At 46.2% G+C, this 22,050-nt stretch overlaps 2 protein-coding genes across 3 annotated transcripts; both read right to left on the minus strand.

The window, feature by feature from the left end:
• Positions 1–2,587: 2,587 nt before the first annotated feature.
• Positions 2,588–3,974, minus strand: LOC119334035 (chaperone protein dnaJ 11, chloroplastic-like). Its single transcript, XM_037606709.1, has 2 exons — positions 3,815–3,974; positions 2,588–3,194 (listed from the first exon to the last, which is right to left on the minus strand). Exons 1-2 carry the CDS (start codon positions 3,972–3,974, stop codon positions 2,845–2,847), a joined length of 510 nt encoding a protein of 169 aa, XP_037462606.1. The 3' UTR covers positions 2,588–2,844.
• A 2,900-nt stretch (positions 3,975–6,874) lies between these two features.
• Positions 6,875–18,374, minus strand: LOC119334730 (DNA (cytosine-5)-methyltransferase 1A-like). 2 transcript variants are annotated; one of them, XM_037607274.1, is made up of 14 exons: positions 18,246–18,373; positions 16,936–17,019; positions 16,207–16,247; positions 11,919–13,368; positions 10,258–11,743; positions 9,926–10,090; positions 9,624–9,816; positions 9,415–9,526; positions 9,180–9,327; positions 8,892–9,089; positions 8,522–8,800; positions 8,263–8,424; positions 7,918–8,136; positions 6,875–7,394 (listed from the first exon to the last, which is right to left on the minus strand). In XM_037607274.1, exons 3-14 carry the CDS (start codon positions 16,238–16,240, stop codon positions 7,254–7,256), a joined length of 4,587 nt encoding a protein of 1,528 aa, XP_037463171.1. In that variant the 5' UTR covers positions 16,241–16,247; positions 16,936–17,019; positions 18,246–18,373; the 3' UTR covers positions 6,875–7,253. The 2 variants fall into 2 exon arrangements, with proteins under 2 accessions (XP_037463171.1, XP_037463170.1); XM_037607273.1 differs by having other exon boundaries at positions 9,180–9,526; positions 18,246–18,374.
• Positions 18,375–22,050: the final 3,676 nt, after the last annotated feature.

Below are 22,050 nucleotides of genomic sequence, written 5' to 3' on the forward strand. Positions count from 1 at the left end.
AGTTCAGCCGGTTGGCGATAGCCTGAGACTCCAAGGGGGAATATCCCATTATCATGACGTCGCTCTTATCAAAGTTGATCTTGAGGCCCGACATTTGTTGGAAGCAGAGAAGGAGGAACTTGAGGTTGGCGATGTCCGTCTCCGAGCCTTCGACCATGATGATCGTGTCGTCAGCATACTGCAGGGTGGATATCCCGGAGCCCCCCGAGAGATGGGGGGTAATCCCACGAATGTGACCAGCAGCCTTGGCCTTATCAAGAATGGCGGCCAAGGCGTCAACCACCATATTGAAGAGGAACGGGGAGAAGGGATCGCCCTGGCGCACCCCACAGAGGCTAGGGAAGAGGGGACCAACCTCGCCGTTGATGTTAACCGCCGTGCGACCACAAGAGACCATTTGCATGACTCTGGTGATCCAGCGGTCATCAAAGCCCTTCAGAAGAAGGACCTCTCTGAGGAAGGTCCAGCTAACCGTGTCATAGGCTTTGTGAAAATCTATCTTCAGAAACACCGCCTTAAGGTGTTTGGTCCGGACCTCATGAAGGACCTCATGAAGGACCAAAACCCCATCCAGGATATATCGCCCTCTAATGAAGGCCGACTGGTTAGGGTGGGTAATCCGATCCGCCAGCAGGGTCACCCTATTGGCGTACCCTTTGGCCAAGATCCGGAAGATCACGTTGATGACCGTGATCGGCTGGAATTGGCGGATGTCCGACGCCCCAGGGACCTTGGGGATGAGAGAGATGATCCCATAGTTGAGGCGACCGAGATCGATGGCACCCACAAAGAACTCCTCAAAGATGGCCATGACCTCGGGTTTAATGACGTTCCAAAAGGTCTGGAAGAAAAGAACGGGGAGACCATCAGGACCAGGGGCCGAGGAGGAATTCATACCCTTGATAGCCTCCCAGACCTCCTGCTCAGAGAAGGGAGCCGTCAGGGCGGAATTCTCCGCCCTGGAAACTAACTGACTACCGGCCCAACAATCGTGGGCGAGGGACACGCCGCTCCGAGGAGCGGCGGAGAAAAGGGACCTATAGAAACTATCGACATGAGACCGGATGTCGCGAGGGTCCTGTAGGAGGGTATCCCCATCCCAAAGGAGGGGGATGGTGTTGCGTCTACGGCGGCCGTTGGCGATCGCCTGGAAGTAAGCGGCATTCGCATCACCCTTCAGGACCCACTTCTGGGCGCCCCGGATGCGCCAATAGGCCTCCTCATCGGAGTAGATAACTGATAGTTGGTCCTCGAGGTCATATCGAGAGAGCCACTCGTCCGGAGATAGACCCACCAAGTCAGCCCGGAGGTCAAGAGCTTGGATCGCGGATAGAAGCGCTTTCTTGCGCTCTCTGGAGTCACGCCCAAGGTTGGCCCCCCATCTCTTCATAAATTGTCTACCACGTTTCGCACAGAAGTGCCACGTGTCAATGGCCGAAGGAGGCCTGGGATGTGGGTGGGCACGGGCCGCAGTCCACCGGGCGCAGACTGCGTCCTTGAAGCCAGCCTGGGAGATCCAGAAGGTCTCAATGCGGAAACGGGGAGGGATAGGCGGACGCTCGTCCGTAGAGGAGAGAAGGAGGGGGACATGGTCCGAGCCAATCCTAGTGATGGCGCGGAGAGAGGAGAGGGGGCAGCGGAGGTCCCAATCCGGGGAGACAAGGACCCTGTCCAAGACGGACTGGGTCGGGGAGGATTGACGATTGGTCCAGGTAAACCGCGCACCAATCCTATCAATCTCCCGCAGGGCGAGGTCAGCGATGAAGTCATTAAACATCTGCATTCTGGCAAAGCAGACATTGCCATTGTTCTTGTCTTCCGCTACTCGAAGCAGGTTAAAGTCGCCCCCCACCACCACAGGGAGGGAGGCTGCCGCGATCTTACGATGCAGCTCCTCGAGGAAGGCCGCCGACCTACTATGGTCGGCAGGTCCGTAGACAATGATGATCTCCCATTTGAAATTAAGAGATCGCTCGAAAAGCTCCATGCTGACGAAGAATTCCCCCCGGTCCATACTGCCCACCTCGAAAGTGGCATCCTTTACGCCTAAAAGGATGCCACCCGAGTGGCCAGCGCTCCCACTAGAAGGGAGCCAGTGCCACGCAAAAAGGTGGGAGCTCAAACGCTCGAGCTCGGGGAGCGAGAATTCACGGCGCATGGTCTCTTGGACAGCCACGATGTCAATGTGCTCATCTCGCATGTACTCCACAAGCGGGCGGCGACGACCATCATGGCCGAAGCCGCGGATGTTCCAGAAGAGGGCCCGCATTATGGAGCCATCGGGGGGCTGCTTGACCCCAGGACTCGGGAGGCGCCCTGGGCGCGGAGAGCGGCAGTGCGGGAGCGGGTGCGGCCGCGGATCACGGCCGGGGGAGGAGAGCCTGACGCCGCGGCCCGGAGGAAGAGGGAGGTACCCCATCCGCAGGTGCGTCCGGGGGGGAAAGGAGAGCAGCCCGGACCTCGGCAAGCTTCCCCTCAAGGATCTCGCGTGCCCGAATGGCAGCGATCTGAACTAAAGGGGGGCCGACCTCCCCCCTGAAAATGATGGCAGAGTCGGAGGCCTAAAGGGCAGCCGTTAATTTACAGTAGACTAATCGATCTAGTAGTACATATTTTGCATCTTGCTAATGATCGAACGCACATGAGATCTATAAAAACGTCTCCCGCCGTGCCGCAGTTTACACGCATCACCTGATCTGGGCCGTCCAAGACGGATCGAACAGCGCGCAGCAGCTGACGCGGTTTTTCCTCCGGCGACCACGAGCACAACATGGCGCCGTGTCTGAACCAAACGGCCGGCGGCCTGGCGAACGGGAAAGCAGAGCATGCGTGTGTCCGGCCGTCCTACCAGCACTGGTCCGTCTCCCACGTCCTGCGTCGGAACGCTGGCCCCGCCGCCCGCCGCGTCGTGATCACCGCGGCGCGGCTGGCCACATCCTGGTCGTAGCGCGCGCGCTCGTCGGGGTCGGCCAGCGTGGCGTACGCCGCGTGCAGCCGGATGAACCCCTCGTCGCCGCCTGCGCCTGCGGCGTCCGGGTGCACGTCCCTCGCCAGGCGCCGGTACGCCGCCTTGATCTCGCCCCTGCTGGCCCCCACGCCCACCCCGAGCACCTCGTAGTGCGTCCTCCTAGCCGGTGGTGCCATCGTCGCAGAAGCCCGCGCCAGCACGCACCGCCGGGCTCCGGCGACACGACCTGGAAAGGGCACAGCTGCAGAAGCGAACGTAGCCACCAGTGGCTTCTTCTCCTAGTGCCCAGCCTGTTGCTTTCGCGCCACCCGTCGTGGTCCGGTTGCCGCTGCACCTCCTCTTCTCTTCTCTTCTCTTCTCTTCTCTTCTCTTCTCTTCTCTTCCCCCCAACAAGGCGGAAAGGGACTCTCCATCATTAAAAACTCAGTCTCTTCAACCAACTTGCGCGACATTCCGGGTAGCGGGCATTCTAACTAATCTATGTGCATCAACATTGCTTGCGGGTTGCTCGTCGACGAGCTCACAGCTCTGAAACTTCTGCTTCCTGTCATTCATCTCATGTAAGATCATGCAATACTTACCGAGATGGACCGAGTTCTTCGGGTCATTTCGAGATCATGCAATACTTACCGAGATGGACCGAGGCACCCAAAAATAAGCCAGTCTCATTTCGGCAAACTATGCCCACCGCCCGGTGTTGGATGATTTTGCCACTGCATCATCAATGTTCATCTTTACCTCTCCCGCTGCTGGCCGAATCCATGACGTACTGTGCCCCGTCGCCGGAGCTCTAGTGGGTCTGGAACCTTGGTTCATGGCTGGAGATCTTGAAGCTCATGCAAATACCTCTCGATGAAATGATGTATAGATAGTGGCCTTTATAGCGCGTTTGAGAGCGGCACTGAAGCTCATCGATGGAGGCCCCATACGCGACACAACTGCAACCAATGCGGGAGCAGTGCGTCCTGGACGGCACATCGGCTGTAGTTGGGGCGGCCGGGCACATGCCAGTAGAGAGCACCGATGGTGTCTGCTCACGCGCGGGTATGAACCCACCTACACCCCCTGTTTGTCCATATATATTTTCTATGAAGATGGATTTTTGATTCGTGCATGGCAGTTTGCATTGCAGTTTGTAGGAAATTGTACAAATTTTAGTATGGTAGTTTGTACGGGAAATTTTAGAAATGATTAAGATGTATGCAGTTTGTATGAAGTTTGGGTGGTGATTAACATGTAGCCATTACTTAAGATGTATGGCAGTTTCTAGGGAAATTGTAGAAATGTTTTTAAGCCCAGATGGTGTGGGCAACTAAAACTTTTTCACATGACATTCTTTGTATGATTGTGTTTGTTTTATTCACATGACAATGTGTTTTCTCGTGCCAACTCTGTAGGTAATCACCACAACATCATATAAATATTTGATTCATGATATTTTTGCCATGCACAAATTTGTTATAGGCACCACAAAAATTTATATTATACTTACCATGGCAAGTAAACTATAATTACCATGGGAAATAAACTAGGTTTACCATGTCAAATATATTTGTAGGGTAGCATGGCAATTTATTATAACACCATGGCAGTTTTATTTAGATAGACCATTCAAAACATGGCAGAAAAATCATATGGCAAATTGAAAACATATCCGTTTTCGTTTAGTTAAACATGGCTTTTTTTATAACAAATTGTATTGGTCACATGGCATCTATGTGTGAAGTGACATTGCAATTTTTTGAAGAAGATCATACGGCAAATTCAAAACATAGCAGAAAAATCATATGACAAACTCAAAAACATGGAAGTTTTTGTTTAGTGGAACATGGCAGATTTTTAGAGCAAATTATTATTTTTGGTCACATAGCGTATTTTGTGTGAAGTGGAATGGCAAAACTATCATGCATCAATAAGTTCTTGTCAATTATTTTTTGTTTCGAGATAGTATCAACTTATGAAGATTTTTGGATACAAATCTTTGTACTAGGTATATGGCAAGTTCACATGTGCATACAATGTCCACATGGCTAATTATTAGAGTTTGTCATTGCAAATAATTATTTAACATGACAATTTTCTCGAGTTTTTCTTAATGCCCACATGAGAAATTGTATTTTTTTACATCGCAAATATATAGAGTTGTCATGGCATATAATGTTCTTTAATATGGCAAATAGTTGTTTTTATAACAAATTTGTGCTAATGTTGTCATGTTTAAATTTCAGTATAGGTAGCATGGTATTTTTACCTATTTTAGACCATGACATTTTAACTCGTTAGACCATGTCATATTTATTAGCCTGACCATGGTAGTTTTATTGTTAAGATGATGGCAGTTTTCGTTATTAATAAGGTGGCAGTTGAACATGGCATTTTTTAGCATATAGTGTTTTTTAATGTAAAAACTTAGGTACAAACATCGCACCCACTTTTTTGTGTGCATACGACGTTTTTTAATTTTTTTTATATATTTTTGTGAACACTTTAATTTTATAGACATTTTTAAAATTTTATATATTTTTTAGGTGAATTTAATTTATAGATATGTTAAATTTGTATAAACTGGACTTTTTTGGGTATGAACTGGACCTTCTTTTGGTCCAACTAGAAGAGAGTAACACCGGCCTCTCAACATTTAGGGACCATATTGGCGTCCTTTTACTATGCATTTATTATACTTCCTTCGATCATTTTTAGTTTGCATATAAGATTTGTCTGAAATCAAATCTTGTAAGTTTGACCAACTTTATAGAAAAAATATCAATCATCACAATGTGAAATCAGTATCATTAGATGCGTCATGACTTTAATTTTCATAATGTATAACTTTCATGTTATAAATGTTGATATTTTTTAATATAAATATGATCAAACTTTATAAAGTTTGACTTCAGGCAATTCTTATATATGAATTTTTTTATATACAGAGTAAAAAGGACATGAGGGAGTAGTGAAAGAAATAGGTAGTGACATTGGAGTAGTGGATATCTACTCACGCACCGCTCGGCATCCCTCGCCGCTGCCGCCGCCCTCCTGCTCCTCTTCCTCGGCCTCGTCCACCGCCCACGCTCTGCTTCGGGCGCGGCTAGGCTTGGACGGCGACGGCGCCGTCCCCTCCACGGGGAGCACCGCACCTGCGGCTACAGCAACACGCCCCCGAGGCGACGCATTCGATTCAAGGGCGTTTCTTCTTGCCGAGAGAGGATTCTTCAGTTCTTGGCGTGGCTCTTCCTCTCTGATATCGAAAGATCTCAGATAGTAGTAGTAGTACCAATCTTTGTAGTTCCAATGCTGTATGTACTCTGGAGATAACTTCTCAAGTGAAATTCCGGGGGAAATTTTGTACCAAGATGTAGCTCCAAGGAGCAAGCAAGTGTGTAGATCAATCTCCCTGCTGACTGATGGTAGAAAATAATAAAGATTTTGAAGTTCAATGTATCTTATGTTATTATCATGCATGTACTGTGTGATTGAACAAACTAACAGGGTCGACGCCAAAGATTCTTGGAGAAGTCGATACATGGATGGAAAGAAGACATCAGGTGAGTTTCCCTTCACAACTTTGGAAACAGCACATGAATTTTGAAATCCTCACTTTTGTAAATTCTTATGTATGAATGCACTGACAGAGTAACAGGTCGACGCATGAGATTGATTCTTAGGAAAGTTGATGCATGAAACAGAGATTGGGCGACAAAGCAAGCCCAAGAGTTGGTTTCATGGTGGCGATTACAAAAGGTAGGTTGCTGCTATGCAGTTTTCCTCCCAACTTTGGAAAACAACAGTTGATTCTGATGCCAACAGAAAACTGCATCCATCCAGAAAACACCACAGCAACAGGTCAGAAAAGGAGATTGATTCTTACAAAAGTCAATGCATGAAACGGAGACAAGGTGACAAAGTGAGCTCAAGAGTTGGTTTCATTCAGGTGGCCAATACGAAAGGTAAGATTGATGCTATATTTTCCCTTCACAACTTTGGAAGACACTTGCAAAGTTGCAGGAACGGAAAATTGGCATCACAGTTGTTTACAAAAAGATTACGCCCCCGGTGCTAAGAGTCTGTTCCCTCTATAAACGTCATCCATCCATCCAATAGCATCTGATGCTTTTAATCCTCCTCTTACGAAGAGCACATCAGATACACAAAAGGCAGCTCAGGCGGCCAGCCTGTAATAGCTTCAGAGTCAATTACTCCCAGAACATACATATAGGGGCCAATGATAAATTAAGTCCCACTGGGACCAACCAAAAAATGACGAGCCTTGTATCATGCAGTGAACTTAAGCCAGTCGAGGCTTGCCGTCGATGGCTTGCTTGAGCTTCCTCCCTAGCATGTAGGAGAGGGGAGGCGGCACAGCGTTCCCGATCTGCCGGTGCTTGCTCTGGATGTTGCCAGCGAAATGGTATCCATCAGGGAAGCCCTGCGAGCACATTCATGTCAGTCATGTCATGGGATTGGATCAGAGATCTTCAGAATATATCAGCAGATGCATTCGATTCATAGCATAATGCATTAGGTTCTGATCTGCCTCCAGATCGCGGACAAGGCCATTGTGCTTGTACAAATGCATAATTATGATCCAATTATTTGATAAAATGGCTCAGTCTAGTACTCTAGTAGCAGCATTGATGGGAACAAAAACTAGTATGAACTATATGCTTCATTTTAGTCAAGCGTAAATGTCCAGGCACCAGGGGTATATTACTGTCTACTAGAGTCTATGCAATATTAGCACTACGATCTGATTCTCATAAAATAGCTCAATCTTAAACCCTGGTAGAAGCAACGATGGGGAACAAAAACTACTGTGAACTCTGAAGTCTGAACCGTATGCTTCATTTTAGTCAAGTGTAATTTTCAAAGCACCAGCAGGTGTATTACTGTGTAGTAATCTATGCAGTGGTATCATTTTTGGGAGTATATATGTTGGCAAAGTATTTTACCTGGGATCGGGCGCACTCACGAACAGTGATGATCCTGTCCTGATCAGGGTGGAAGCACATGCCGACCTTGCCCATTGGCTGGGGATCTGTCACAGATGTGGGGAAGTTGCCCTCCCAATCCAACCTCCCGTACAAGCCTTTCCACTGGTTGTGCCTCTTGGCCGTGTTCGGCAAGCACCAAGGGATCAACTCCACCGTTTGCCCTGTCGATAGCTTCACCTGCACGCACAGCATGATGAAAATCAGCTACCAGTACATCACATGATTGGCTACCAACAAACAAGGCGGTAGAAAGCAGCAGAAAAGGATTTGCGTCGAATGAAAAAGAAAATGGCAGAATGCTACCTTCTCATCTGGGAGGTCATGCCAGTCACAGCCAGGGCGCTTCGGGATGTGCTTGCACCTTATGAGATTGAGCTCATTCATTTCTTTAGCTATGTGATCACTCAGCGAAGATGCATCACCTCGAATCTTCTTCTGGAACCAGGAGACAGGCTCACTTGCATACTACAGCACACAAGGGAGAAAATTCAGCTTGTGCATATCAAGCAAGAGCACTGACACAACGGACTGAAGTGGGAGTAGGGATGTACTATACACCTACCGGTATTGTTGGTTTGCTGGCACCATTCTCCACCGGCGGCAGATCACCAATTGTATCCCTGACTGTTATAGAGCGGAAAGGAGCCCCTCCAGCAGTGCTCTTAGCAGCGGCATAGTATTTCCCTTCTGGTAGATTGATTTTCAGCTCAGGGCTGGAGAAGACGTGCATCGGTTCAGGCCAATCAGGAAGGGTCTCCCCAGGTGCAGCAGCCCAGATGAATGCCCTTTTCCTGGACTGTGCAACACCATAAGCACCTGCCTCTAAAATCCCAAACCGAACCTATAAAAAATGCAGAGAAGTTTAGAACATGTGGGAATGAAGGAATGCCATATAGTACAAGCAAAAACAGAGGAGAGCAAGTGTCAAGCACCTGGTATCCCATCTCCAGCAGTGATGCTAGTGTCAGTCTGAAGGTCTGGCCTTTGTTGAATGAAACAAAGTTCCTAACATTTTCCAAAAGGAATAACCTAGGCCGGAAATACTCCGCAAAGGACAGGAATGCCAAAATCATCTCACACTGAACTTTGCTCCATGGACTTTGGTTGAATCTGTTCATTCCAGAGAACCCCTGAGAAAAGATGGACAGAGTGTCAAGCAGCAGCACTGAAGATTAACAAAGCATCGAGCATTCTCCTGGCATATAGATGAAACAACCAACCTGGCATGGAGGGCCACCATTGATGAACTCTACTTCACCTGGCACAGGGAGATTTTTAATCTTTTCATCTGAAAGTTTAGCTGCCCGTTCAGAAGCCTCGGTAGTTGAGATGCAATCATCAACATCACCACACTTGTCCATTATTGCCCTGCAAAGGCAAATGGTCACATGTGAGTTGGGAGATACAGGAATAATAGGTTTAGTGCGTCCAAAGGGGGGAAAGGTGGCTGCATACTTCAGAATCACATTGCAGTTCTCCACAAATACCACTGCCTCTGGATGATTTTCACCAAATGCATCCCCAGGAGGTTCTTCATATTCAATTGCCCATTTTGTACGTGATGCGCCTGTAAAGTCAAATGATCAGAAAGTATATGGAGGCCAAGTTTGTTCTATCTTCCAGCAAGCATCTAATAAAAAACATGCAGATGGAAATATAATTACCAGATAGCTGCAACCCTTCAGACAAACCTCCACAGCCAGCAAAAATATCAAGGGTTGCAAGACAGTTTTCTGGTGTCACATTCTTCTGTTTGTCAGAATCAGCTTGCAAAACGTCACAAATCTGCTTTCCTTTATTCTTTTTTACAGCCTGTGCCTTCCTTGTCAGGATCGTGAGCTTAACATTGGTCGGTAGCTGGTTCAAAGACAAGACAGGCTCAGTCAACTATCTGAAGCAGTTTCTCAACAAAATAAATGCAAAGTAACTGGTGAAGATCAAAAGCTGAATTTTGGCAATAACTAACCTGCTTGAGAGCTCCAGTCTTAGGGTCATAAAGATATTCACAGTAAAAGGCATGATCAACCACTACTGGAAGATTTGGGTTTGGAAGGTCGTTCTTTGCTGTAACCTCACATTTCCCCTCTATCATCACAACTGGCACACTCACTACATCTTCACTGTAGTAAACCTGGATCATCAAACAACAAAGAATAAATATTAAAGACCAAATGTACAAACCAAAAGGTTATGAGGAATAACAGGCGTATGACGATCGCTATGCAGATAAACAACAATGAAGTGAATATTTTTGAAGTGAATACTAGACCTTAAACAACAAGGCAAAAAGCAACAAACCTCTCTGATGTCTGAAGAGTAAGCTTTAGCTGATGAAATATCATCTGGCCTGTATAACCTTCTTACACTGACTTTGGTTGATTCTGGATTAGCTTTCTTCGATCCAGCAGAAGCTTTGATACTCTGCAGGTGACACACCACATAAGGCTTCAGGCCTACATTTCTTCCAGCCTTGTAGGTCCCCTGACCCTCGACTTCAGAGAAAAACTCAGGCCTGATGTACAGAAAGTCATGAACACTGTATGTAACATTCTTGAGGACAAAGCTGGTCTCTGATAATATCTTGAATTCATCACCAACTGCTTCTCGCTCCTCACAAGAACTACAGCGGCCAGTTCCAGTGCCCAGTTTATCAGAAGGGAGGGAGAAAAAGGCACCTTTCTCAGGACAGTATAAGCTTTTGCAGATATACTCCACAGGCAAACCTTTCCTCTTCCTGTCCTCTGCCTTGGCCCTCTCCATCTTAATAGCTTCTAAATGCTCCTTTCTGCACTTGTGGCCCCAAGGAACCTGCTGAAAATTGACGGACACTGATTCCTTGATGTCACTTGTTTCGAATTCCAAACAACCATTAGTAAAGAAAACCTCTCGTTCATTTGCAGCATTGCCAAGGACAGTGTGTGAACCCTTTTGCAGAATTCTTCCATGGATCATTTGTGTACCATCATGTTTCTCATGCATATACTCAACAAAACACATGATGGTTTCTCCTGAATCATCTTCTAGTGTGACTGCCCCACCAACAGCAATACTGAGATCTCGAACTCTAGCACATTTGTACAGAACTTCTCCAGAGAGTGTTTTCCCAACTGTTTGGCCCTCCCATTCAATTTCTTTACAAGCATTTGTTGATGACTTTTTAGACCTCGTTGATGGTGGGGTCCTAAAAACAGCTTCCTCGTCAACTTTAACCTCCACCTCAGCATCATCATCTTCATTCTCTTCCTGTTCCTCCTCAATTTCCTTCTGGTCATCATTCTCATCTCCCTCCTTGGAATCCTCTGGGAAATGAGTTGCATAGTAATCACTCCATATCTTGCTGATCAACCCTGTAGTTGTCGCACGCATAAGTTTTCTTTTAAGTATTGGGCCCATATTTGCACTTGGGTTCAGATTCTCTCCCCTTGTTGCCTGATTTTTTTTCTTCATCGCTAGTTTTATGTGCCTTCGTTCTTCCATCTTTGCAAGAAGTCCAGTGATGAAGGCACTTTGTTGAATAGTCCTTTCTGGATAACTTGCAAACTGCTGAAGAATTATCTGTCCATGCACCACAACATATCTTTCAACAAGCGCTGCATTTGTTGAAATAAATGCACAGTGCCCTTTCTCAAATTCGGCTACTCTCTTAACAACATCAGCGAAAGCAAGTTTGGAAGCGCGAGTTTGTTCTTTTAGAAGGGCGATGACACTGACAGCCAGCCTTGCTGTTTTAAGGACAGTGTCACACCATGGCGCATACTGCTTTGTTGGCTGGCGTAATTTGTACCTGAAATAATTGAGATCCATATGTAAGTTAGAGGGAGCTTTCATCGGAAGAAATTGCAAGATTCTGTGCATAAAATAAAATACAAATTTCAAGACAGAAGATCCGAAACGCATGGCAAGCTATTGAGCAAGTGTGCTTGTAATACAGAGGTAACTGGAGTTGCAGGAGTATTTACCAAGCTATGTCAGTTCGAATTAATATGCAGATCATTTCACCACCAAATTCTACAACCCATTCCTTGATTGGACTTAGATAAACTGCAATCCCTTTATCTTCCTGGTCAGATTTACTTGAGGAAGAAGATGACTGTGTTGACTCGGCTGTTGAACAGAAGTTATGATCATCTTCTCTCATAAAACCAGACCCAAAGATCACTATGTCATTTTCAGCACCTGCCTTCATAGGAATGAGCTCCAAAGGGATAAGTCTGGCATCTGAATTATACAGAGCCCAATTGTTGAGTATTCTTGTTGGCAGTTCCTCCACAAGCATGGCATCTTCGCTGTCAAGCATGTACTCATCCATTTCTACGCTAGATGGTTTATAGTATGCTGGCATTGGGTAGTCATTCGCGATCTCTGTTTCACTAATCTTGATATAGACATTTTTCTGTGAATTCTCATGCTTGCCTCTCTGCTTCTTGTTCATCTTCCACTCTTCCTCATCCTGCAACAGTCTTGCTAATTTCTCATCTTCATCCTCGTTTTCAGTCGCCTCCTTACACTGCCCATCCTTGATCGTCAGAGTTCCATCTGAGGTCATAGCTGCCAACCTGCTGAATTCCACCCTAGATTTACATCCATTTCTTAGGGCAACAAGAGCAGGCAGTGTGGACAGTATCTCATCATCGTTGTTTGCTGTATGGTCCAATGCAGTAAGCTGGTTATGGATAAACTCACCAATTGAGATTACAAAGTCCTTTCTCACTGTTCCATTGAAACTTCTCTCTGAATTAATGGAACGTACAACACTAGCAAGCAACTCTTCCAGACCCAGCAAAGGATTTCCGCCAACTGACCTGACTAGCTTTCTGTAAACTTCAACGCAGATATGGGCCTTCTGACTGAAAAGATCAAAAAAAGACCGGTAACTACTTGCTGGCTTCACACATTCATAATCAGCTAGTTCTGTTGAGAGCCAAATTATCACAGTGTTTTCTTTATAGCCAGAAATTGCCCAGTCCTTGATTGGCCCAAATCTCTCACAGCGTATTCCCTTTTCCCTGGGCTTTTTCATATCAGCGTCAAAGGGCATGACAACAGCTGTTATGGAGATACCATCACTTCGAGACATTTCAAAAGGTTGCGGATTACCATCTCCATCATGCAGGATGAAATCACAGAGTTTTCTGCGAGGTTTCTTATCTTCAGGCCCTGTTTTTGTCAACCTAACAGCCTCTGTTTCCTCTTCAATCCGAATTTCCTTGATTGTGACAAGCATATCTTCTTCAGACAAGTCAACTGCCTTCTGTTTGAAATTAGAACAGGCAGCTGTTCTCTTTGGTCTCTTGGAGACAATGGTGTCATGACCATTGTTAGTGGTACCGTTGTTCTCTTTATTAATATTGTTGTCATCCTCGGTCTCATCTTCCGTCTTATGAAGCTTAGGTCTGCGCCTCTTTGTTCCTGAAAAGCAGAAAATGACAGACACATTAAGAACTGAACAAGATGCGAGAATATAAACATCAGATGAACCCCATACATAAGAATATTAAATGGAGTGCATTCAAAAGACGAGAAAATAAATGCTGGTCAATATTTAATACTTATTATTATCAATATGAACTTGGATTCTGCACTGAGCCCAAAACTCAGAGCACGTCGTGTTAAGTGCTATGCCTAATCAAATCAAGATGTGGCACTGAGCGCAAAACTCAGAGCATGGCATATTAAGTGCTATCACTAATCAAATCAAGATGTGGCTATCATATGTATCTGAGCAGATTACTCCCTAATAACTTAAGCTCTTTTCGTCAAACACACACATATGTGTGTCATCTTGTACTAGGAAAACTTCAAGATGACACAGAACTTACAACAACAAAATCAAAATAAAGCAACAAACCAGAAAGCCAAAACAAATAAGAAGACTAAACAAAAACTACTTGGCTAGTTAGCGAAAACTAATAGCTTACACTTGTGTATCACAAATGAATAAATTCTTCTAGGGTGCGAGACAAGTTATCTTGTATTGAAAACATAGACGTACAACCCAACAGGGGAATCACCCTGTGGCTTTTTTAGTAAGAGAAATAACGCATGAGGCACCCCGTGGAGGAAGCACCATGTGACCTTTTTAGCATCGAACACGGGTGGGTTGGGCACACTTGCTAAGGGATGCTCGGTTCTCAAGTTGTCTTAGGTTATACAAAACTCGACCCTATGTGGAGTTTTATAGTAAGAAGAAACAACCCATGAGGCACCACACGGAGGCCAAGCCTCAAACATGGTGGGCCGGGCATGCATTCATGCAACTAGCCAATGGAGTGGCACTCAGTTCTCTTGTTGTCGTGCATATCCTATACATATTTGGTTGGTTACTAACTGGTGAACGACAGTAACTTGCTATGTAATTTAGAAGTTACATTTATTTACTTTGATATCATCTGTACTTTCCTCCAGCTGGAAGCTCATGGTTAACTACACATTATTTGATCGTCCACCCAATTTAATTATGCTCTAGCCAAGCTTCAACTAACTCATGATAGAAAAAGTAGTTCTAGGCTTCTAGCTAAGACTCCCAGTGCATAGCGGCCTTGTAAAATATATTGGCGAGTGATCAATTAAACGCCTGAGATGGAAAACTTATCAATAAATAACAATGGTATCATTATGACGAAAAAGGGTTTCCCTCCGCTTTATATTATAAAGCAACCACCACCGCATACATCCGAGAGAACTGATACAAACTCACGCCACGACCGCACTCAACAAACACACCCAACGCAAGATACAAGGTGTCGGGCACCAACACACCACCCCAACGACTACTAGGACACTACAAATGAGCAAAGAAGAACCACTTTGAGCCGAGGAGAAGTGAGACGGCCAACTTCGTAGCGGGGACACCAAAACGGTGCCTCCAAGAAGGGCACGACCACAATAGCCACCACCGTCCGGTCCCGCGGATCAAGTTTTCACCCGGAGCAACACGAAGGGAGAGGGAGCACCGCGACTCCTCCTGCAAGGAGGAAACACGCCCACGGCCGCCGTCACCGTCGGCCAGTCCAAAGACTGGGCAAGTGATGTACCCCATTGCTCCAACCCCTCCAACACACCCCCGCTCCGTCAACCACCCACATCCATACCACCCGAGTGGCCATGTTTGCTCACCCGCACCCGAGCCACACAATCTGCTAAGACCAACGCGCCTTCCGCCGCCGCCCTGCTTCCAAACCGCCCCAAGAACATCAAAGGGGAAGGCTTTGGACAGCACTGCCAACCCCAACCATCGCCGGAACCGCCAGCGACCGTCCCGCCTCAAGCATCGCCAGGTAGCAACCAGCGAGCACCATGCCAGGGAAGGGGGAAGGGGGAGGAGCGGCACACGGCCACGCACCCCCTGCGCCGGTGACAGGCGGCTCGACCACGTCGGAGCCCCCATGCCTCCTACTGGCCTTTCCCCCCGAAGCAGTTGTCCGCTGAAGAGGGGGGGTAGGACTGCCGCCACAACCGCCAAGGATGGACCCAAGGGAAGCCTTCCAACGCCACATGTCGTCGTCCAGGTGCCGGGGAAGAGGCCTGACCAGACGCTGGGGCGCATACGCACCTCCACCACCGCAGCCACGCCACCAGCATGGCCAGACGACCCACGACAGCACCGGTCGCCCGTGGCCCCTGCTGGCCTCGGCCCTCTCCACCAGACGGGCCGCCAGCAGCATATCAGGCCCAATCTGACCGGCCCGTCTCGCACAAATCCACCCAAAGAAGGCTGCCTGCATCACCAACCTGGGCTGAGGCACCAGCTGCCGCCGAGCCACAGCCAAGCAGCAGGAAGAGGCCGTGCCACCACCAGACGGCGCCACGGCCTCCTCGCGTGCCCGACGCCACGCCCCGCCATAGCCCAGCGCCACCGGCGGCCAGCCATCCCTCACCCGCTAGGGTTTCCACGCGGTAGGGAAAGGAGAAGCTCCGCCGCCACTTACGCCGGCTAGGCTTCGCCCGGCGGCGCCTCTAGGCGGCGGTGAGTGAGGGGGTGGAGGGGAGGGGGCGGGGCGGCCGCTGGTTCCCCGTCCGCTCGCGGGAGCGGCTCAGGGGGAACAGTTTTCACAATGGTAGCATTCATTGCTTCATATACTACACAACTTTTTTTAGACCAAATATAACACCACATATTGAACTCATAAAAAAAGAACAATAACAGGCCGTAGTCTAACAATGCGGAGACGTGCAATATTGCAGGAAGCCATGAACTAATAAATTGATGCCTAAAATGTAGGAACAGAAATAGCAAGGCAAACATACCTGCAGTAGAAGCGAGATGCGGAAATTTCGTCATAACTCCCCTGTAAAGTTTCATAATCAAGCAGATATGTCAGCTAGAAGTTGACATAAATGTAGCAATAAAGCTGCAAAATCAGGAGTTTGGCGGTTACATCACAAAGCAACAGTTCATTAACATATTGACAAAAAAGGACCTAGTTCATTGACACATATAACAATGAAATCGGACAGAGTTAATGACATCTGATCCAGTTTTTATAGCAACTATTGAAGAGACACATGATGTACAAGCCTACAGGGCAATGAAAGCATCTCCAGGGCGTAAAAATAAGCGCGCCACAAAAGGGGCTGCAGTTGAACAGTCAGATTCCGCATAACACGCTAAGGCAAGCAAATTCACCAGCATTAATATGCAAAGACGGCAACAATGTCGCCGGCCTGCCGACAGGCACCTAGATCTCCTCATTGGAGCAAATAAATTAAGCCACTAAGCAACATTGACACAGTAATCACAGTTAACAAGTGCAACAGCTCCCAGCTGATTTGATTCCAAGTGAGCAAATACTAGTTAGTAGCAGTAGCAACTAATTAAGCAACAGCGCTGCTGAGGTGCAACCACATCCACGGTTAATAAGGAGAGCAGCGCACAGGAGGCAGCAAGGGCAACAACTCCAGGGTGATTCGATTGCAAGTGATCACAACAGCAATTCAGCTACTAGTTCATCAATGGATGAGGAAGGACATGGTTACCTCACCGGTGGAATCCGCAGATCTCACCAAGCTAGGGAGGGTCACACACTGACACTCACAGATCCACGACCGAGATCAAGAATCCTGTGCAACAAAACAACAGGATATATCATTAGAGAAGCATCATAGTCAGAATCAGATTCAGAAATTTCGGCATAAGTCCCCTGTAAAATTCTATAATCAAGTAGAAATGTCAACTAGAAGTTGAGATAAATGTAGCAATCAAACTGCAAAATCAGGAGTTTGGTGGTCCCATCACAAAGCAGCAGCCCATTAACACAACTTGGACACAACTAATGACATCCAGTTTATAGAAATCATTTAAGAGACACATGATGTACAAGCCAATAGGGTAATGAAAGGATCTCCGGGACATAACAATGAGTGCACTAAATGTAACAGCAGTTGAACAATATGAGTTTTATCCTATGCAGCTATGTAGGAACACATTCTCCATAAAACATTAAGTCAAGAAATTTCACCAGCATTGATATGCAAAGACAATGACAACACCGCCAAGGCGCCTAGAGCTCATCAATGGAGCAAACAGAATTAGCCACTAAGCAACCATTGAAGAGACACGTAATGATGTACAAGCGTACAGGATAAGGAAAGCATCTACAGGATGTAACAATGAGCGTGCCAAATATAAAAGGGGCAATGGTTGAACAATATCAGTTTCATCCTATGCAATAAAAGTTGAGCAGATTGTGCATGACACGCTATAGCAAACAAATTCACCATCATTTATATGCAAAGACGACAATGATGTCACCAACTTGCCAACAGGCGCCTAGATCTCATCACTGGAGCAAACAAAATTAGTCACTAAGCAAACATTGAAGAGACACGTAATGATGTATAAGCCTACAGGATAATGAAAGCATCTACGGGGCATAACAATGAGTGCGCCAAATATGTAAGGGGCAGCAGTTGAACAATATAAGTTTATCCTATGCAACTATGTGGGAGCACATTCCGCATAACATGCTAAGGCAAGCAAATTCACCGGCATTAATATGCAACGACAAAAACAATGTCGCCAACTTGCCGACAGGCAACTAGATCTCATCATTGGAGCAAAAAAAATTAAGCAACTAAGCAACATTGAAACAGTAAGCACAGCTGGCAAGGAGAGCAGCGCACAAAGGAAGCAAGGGCAACAGCTCCCAGGCTCCCAGCTGATTTTACTCCAAGAGATCACATACTAGTTAGCAACAGTAGGCACTAATTAAGCAACAGCGCCACGATGGCACCATAACCACAGTTAATAAGTAGAGCAGCACACAGGAGGCGGCAAAGGCAATAACTTATGGCTGATTTGATTGCAAGCAATCACAACAACAATCCAATTACTAGTTCATTGACGGTTGAGTAAGCACATAGCCACCTCGCCGGGGCAATCCAGACCCCAGCAAGCTAGGGAGGCTCACGCACTCACAGATCCAGCACCTGCGCAAGAAAACCACGGGATATGCCATCAGAGAAACATCAGAATCAGAAGTCAAAATGCGGAAACGCAAACACAGCTAGCGATGCCACAATAGACCGAACATGGAAGCAGGGACACCCGTCTGGAGTCGAACCAGATGGGGCGACGACCAAGACGCCGAGTACACAAAGCGGGCGGTGCTAGTAGCTGGTGTTGAGTAACGTGATTGTATAGGAAACATAGGTTAGACTAAGAAATATTCTGGCTTGCCTTGTACTCCAAGTAGATCATTGTACTCCTATATATATGCCCACGAGGCTCAAGCAATACAATGAACTATTCCACCAATCCCTCTCTCCCTTCCAACAGCTGGGCCGAGCGACGGAAATGCGGGGAGGCGCACAGCTACACGGAAGAGAAGCGAAAGCACGCACACACTCGCATCGCCATTCCAGCCCTGCCAGGCCGGTAATCATCCATCCATCCATCCATCTGAGGCGACACGAGCAAGCACGCAGGCGCGCAGACAAGGCGAGGCGGAAAACCCGCCCCCCGGTCGGAAGCGATGGAGGGCCTGGTCGAGGGCGGCCGATCTTCCTGCTCGCGTGCCCAGGTCGAGCTCCGGCGGAACATCGGCCGTCTACGTGCCCCCGCCGGGGAGGCGAAATCACCGGCCGACCGACCGGAACTCTCGGAGAAATTGGGGGAAATCGAATGTCCCCAAATCACGGATCGCGCGCCGGCGATCAGCGAGCGGGGCGACCAAAAGCAAGGAAGCAAATCCCCTTCCCCAAAAAGGCCCAAATCGAAACCCTCGCCCCCCAAAAAAAATCATAATAAAGCAAGCTAATGCTGGGGCGGCCGGCGGGCGAGCGATTACCTGCCTGCGGGGGCAGGCGGGCGGGCGGGCTCCCTCCGGCCTCCGGCGACCGGCGGCGAGATGCGGGGAGGGGGAGAGGGAGAGGGGCGGTCTCGATCGTACGGAAGTAGGGTAGCTCGTAGGGGTGTGGGAGGAAGCGAAGCGACGTGGGAGGTGGCGGGCGGAATGCGAAGAGAGAGTGAGAGAGTGGGAGGTATATGAGCGGAAGGCGGGCGCGGTCGGGGGGGCGGAAAGCGCGCGGGTTTCGATTTTTGGGGCGGCTCCCTTTGCGCGGGACAAAGCTCTCCACTCCCTCTCCTCTCCTCTGCTCCCGGTGGGCTTTGCTTGCTTGGGCCACATTCGACCTGCACTCCATCTAAGCCATAGCGGTGAATCTTTCTTCTGTGAGATAATTTTATACTAACTTTAGTACAAAGTTATACTAAGCTTGAGACACTTATTTTGAGACGGAGGGAGTACTACTTTGTCTAAGTAAAAGTTTATCGTTGCTTTTTTTTTGGCGATGAAAAAAAGTTATCATTGCTACTTTGTCTAGAAAAAGGGCTATCGTCGCTGTTACTGTTGTAACAAAACCTACAAATATAAGCTTGTTTGTGATGCCCTCATGCTATGCCGTCGTCCCGAGCAATTAAGGGAGCGTTTGGATCTCTTTTTGCCGTTTTACCTTGCTAGGCAAGGCTAGCCTTGCCGATGAAGGCTAGCCAAATTGGCTCGCTCGCTCCGGCGTAGAAAAACCTGGAAACTGTGGGCAACGAGGTAAGCCCGCTTAAGAACCAAATCCACCTCTTCCTTGCCGGGTCAGGTTGAGCGAGCCCTTGCCCAAGAACCAAACGCTCCCTAAGTAATACAACCGTCTCTCCTTTAGTGCGGGCGCATGGTAGAGGGAGTGAGACTTGGTCTTTCTGTGTAGTGTGATTAGAATAGTATATAATCTGTCCAAAAACAAAGAGCTAATAACATCGGTGGTGCTTGAACTTGCCACAGATGTCCATTTTAGTGTCTGAACTTGAAAAATACGTCAAGTTGGTTCTAAAACATGGCGCGAGCATACAAATGCGGTGTTAATGTTATTCGTAGACGTGACATGACACTGAATTTAGCTGATGTGGCATAGGATCCACTTGTAGCGATGAAATAGGATTTTAGTTGAATATTATGTCTTTATGACTGGGGAGCTCGTCTGTCAGTACAAAAGAGAACCGAAATGAAAATACAGGTTGCGCCAGCCACTCCACCCAGTTACGTCATGTTTAAAATGTTGCTCCTCAGCTTTAATGTAGCCAATGTTTGCCCCTCAGCTTTAATGCGTGTGCTACTTAAGTGAGCTGCAATCAGTACCTGCCGTTTAGCACATATTATTTTTGGGAAAATATCTGTAAATTATAACCACACCAATACACATGCTACCACTCTGCATTTTACACACCGTAACGTCTGTAGATTATACTCGTAATAATAAAGTTAGATTCAAATATTTGTGGGGTATTAATAGTTACCTCGTGGTATACAAATATTTGTGTGCATATATAATTAAAAAAATCTATAAACTAAGCCCCATGCCATATCGTGTGTTACAAATATTTGTGGTACATAAATAATAACCTCGTGGTACACAAATATTCGTGTGCACACAAAATAAATATATAAATGTATGCAATAAACTAACTTACTAAAAATGATCATGTAAGTTTAAGAAATATTAATATATTATTTATAAAATAATATTTTAAATATAGTGAATACAAACATTTTTGTACATGGATGGCTTATATTTATTTTGAAGAAATTAAGGATAACAACATTTACTAAATACTTAAAAATATTCACTAGTGCATAATTTCGCTCATGGATTATATTATTAATTTTTATATAATTTAAATATAATCCACGAGTGAATATTCATATATACATTTTAAATTTTAAATTATGAATAATATTTGATTATAGAAACATTTTCTTAAACAACATACTTATGAAATATAAAATTGTTGTATAGTTACTCAAATGTTTGAATGATTAAAATAATATTTATGAAGTATAATTTGAAAAATATTTGTAGTATATTATATTATACAAATATTGTTATAATTCATCTCTATTACTTCAATTGTGTTAATATTTTGAAATGATACATGAATATTCTAAAAGGTATATGAACATTTTAGAAAATAGTTATTTTAGTTATATGTATAATATTTATAACTATTAATACCACACAAATAATTGACCTTTAATGGTATTGCTGTGATTTGTATTTTACAGACTTGTGCCAGTTTCTTTAAATGAACAATGTGCTAAATGGGCCGCAATAGCTCCAATCAGTTTAAATAGCACAAGCTTTTAATTACACTGTACATTAAATCTAAGGGGGCAAAGTACGCATATTAATCTATCTCGTGTAGTGGCTAGCATAGCTTGCCCGCACTCTTCAGTTCGCAGGTTTGAACCCTGGTGTTCACCATTTTTTATTTTAGTTTTCTTCTGCCCTCGCATACAGGGCCCACTTATCAGTCATAGAGACATAGTATATCCAACTAAAATCATGTTTCATCTCTACAAGTGGACACATGCCATGTCAGCAAAATACAGTGTCATGGCATCACACTTTACATCTACGAATAGGATTAGCACCGTATTTACGCGTTCATTACAAGTTTTAGAACCAGTTTGGCGTATTTTTCAAGTTTAGGCACTAAAGTGAACATCTATGATAAGTTCAAGCACCACTGGTGTTATTACCTCAAAAACAAATTAGCAAGCAAGTAGGGGTGTGGGTGGGAGGAAGCGAAGAGACGTGGGCGGA

This window comes from Triticum dicoccoides, chromosome 7A (assembly GCF_002162155.2).
Source record: "Triticum dicoccoides isolate Atlit2015 ecotype Zavitan chromosome 7A, WEW_v2.0, whole genome shotgun sequence".
Lineage (NCBI taxonomy): Eukaryota > Viridiplantae > Streptophyta > Magnoliopsida > Poales > Poaceae > Triticum > Triticum dicoccoides.

Coding starts and splice junctions, on each gene's coding strand:
- LOC119334035 (XM_037606709.1), bottom strand. CDS start 3,974: ATGTGCCCGGCCGCCCCAACTACAGCCGATGTGCCGTCCAGGACGCAC. Junction 3,195..3,814: donor ATACATCATTTCATCGAGAG/GTATTTGCATGA, acceptor TGCCCTTTCCAG/GTCGTGTCGCCGGAGCCCGG.
- LOC119334730 (XM_037607273.1), bottom strand. CDS start 16,240: ATGACGAAATTTCCGCATCTCGCTTCTACTGCAG. Junction 9,817..9,925: donor AGACTGGAGCTCTCAAGCAG/GTTAGTTATTGC, acceptor TCTTTGAACCAG/CTACCGACCAATGTTAAGCT. Junction 7,395..7,917: donor GTGAGTGCGCCCGATCCCAG/GTAAAATACTTT, acceptor ATGTGCTCGCAG/GGCTTCCCTGATGGATACCA.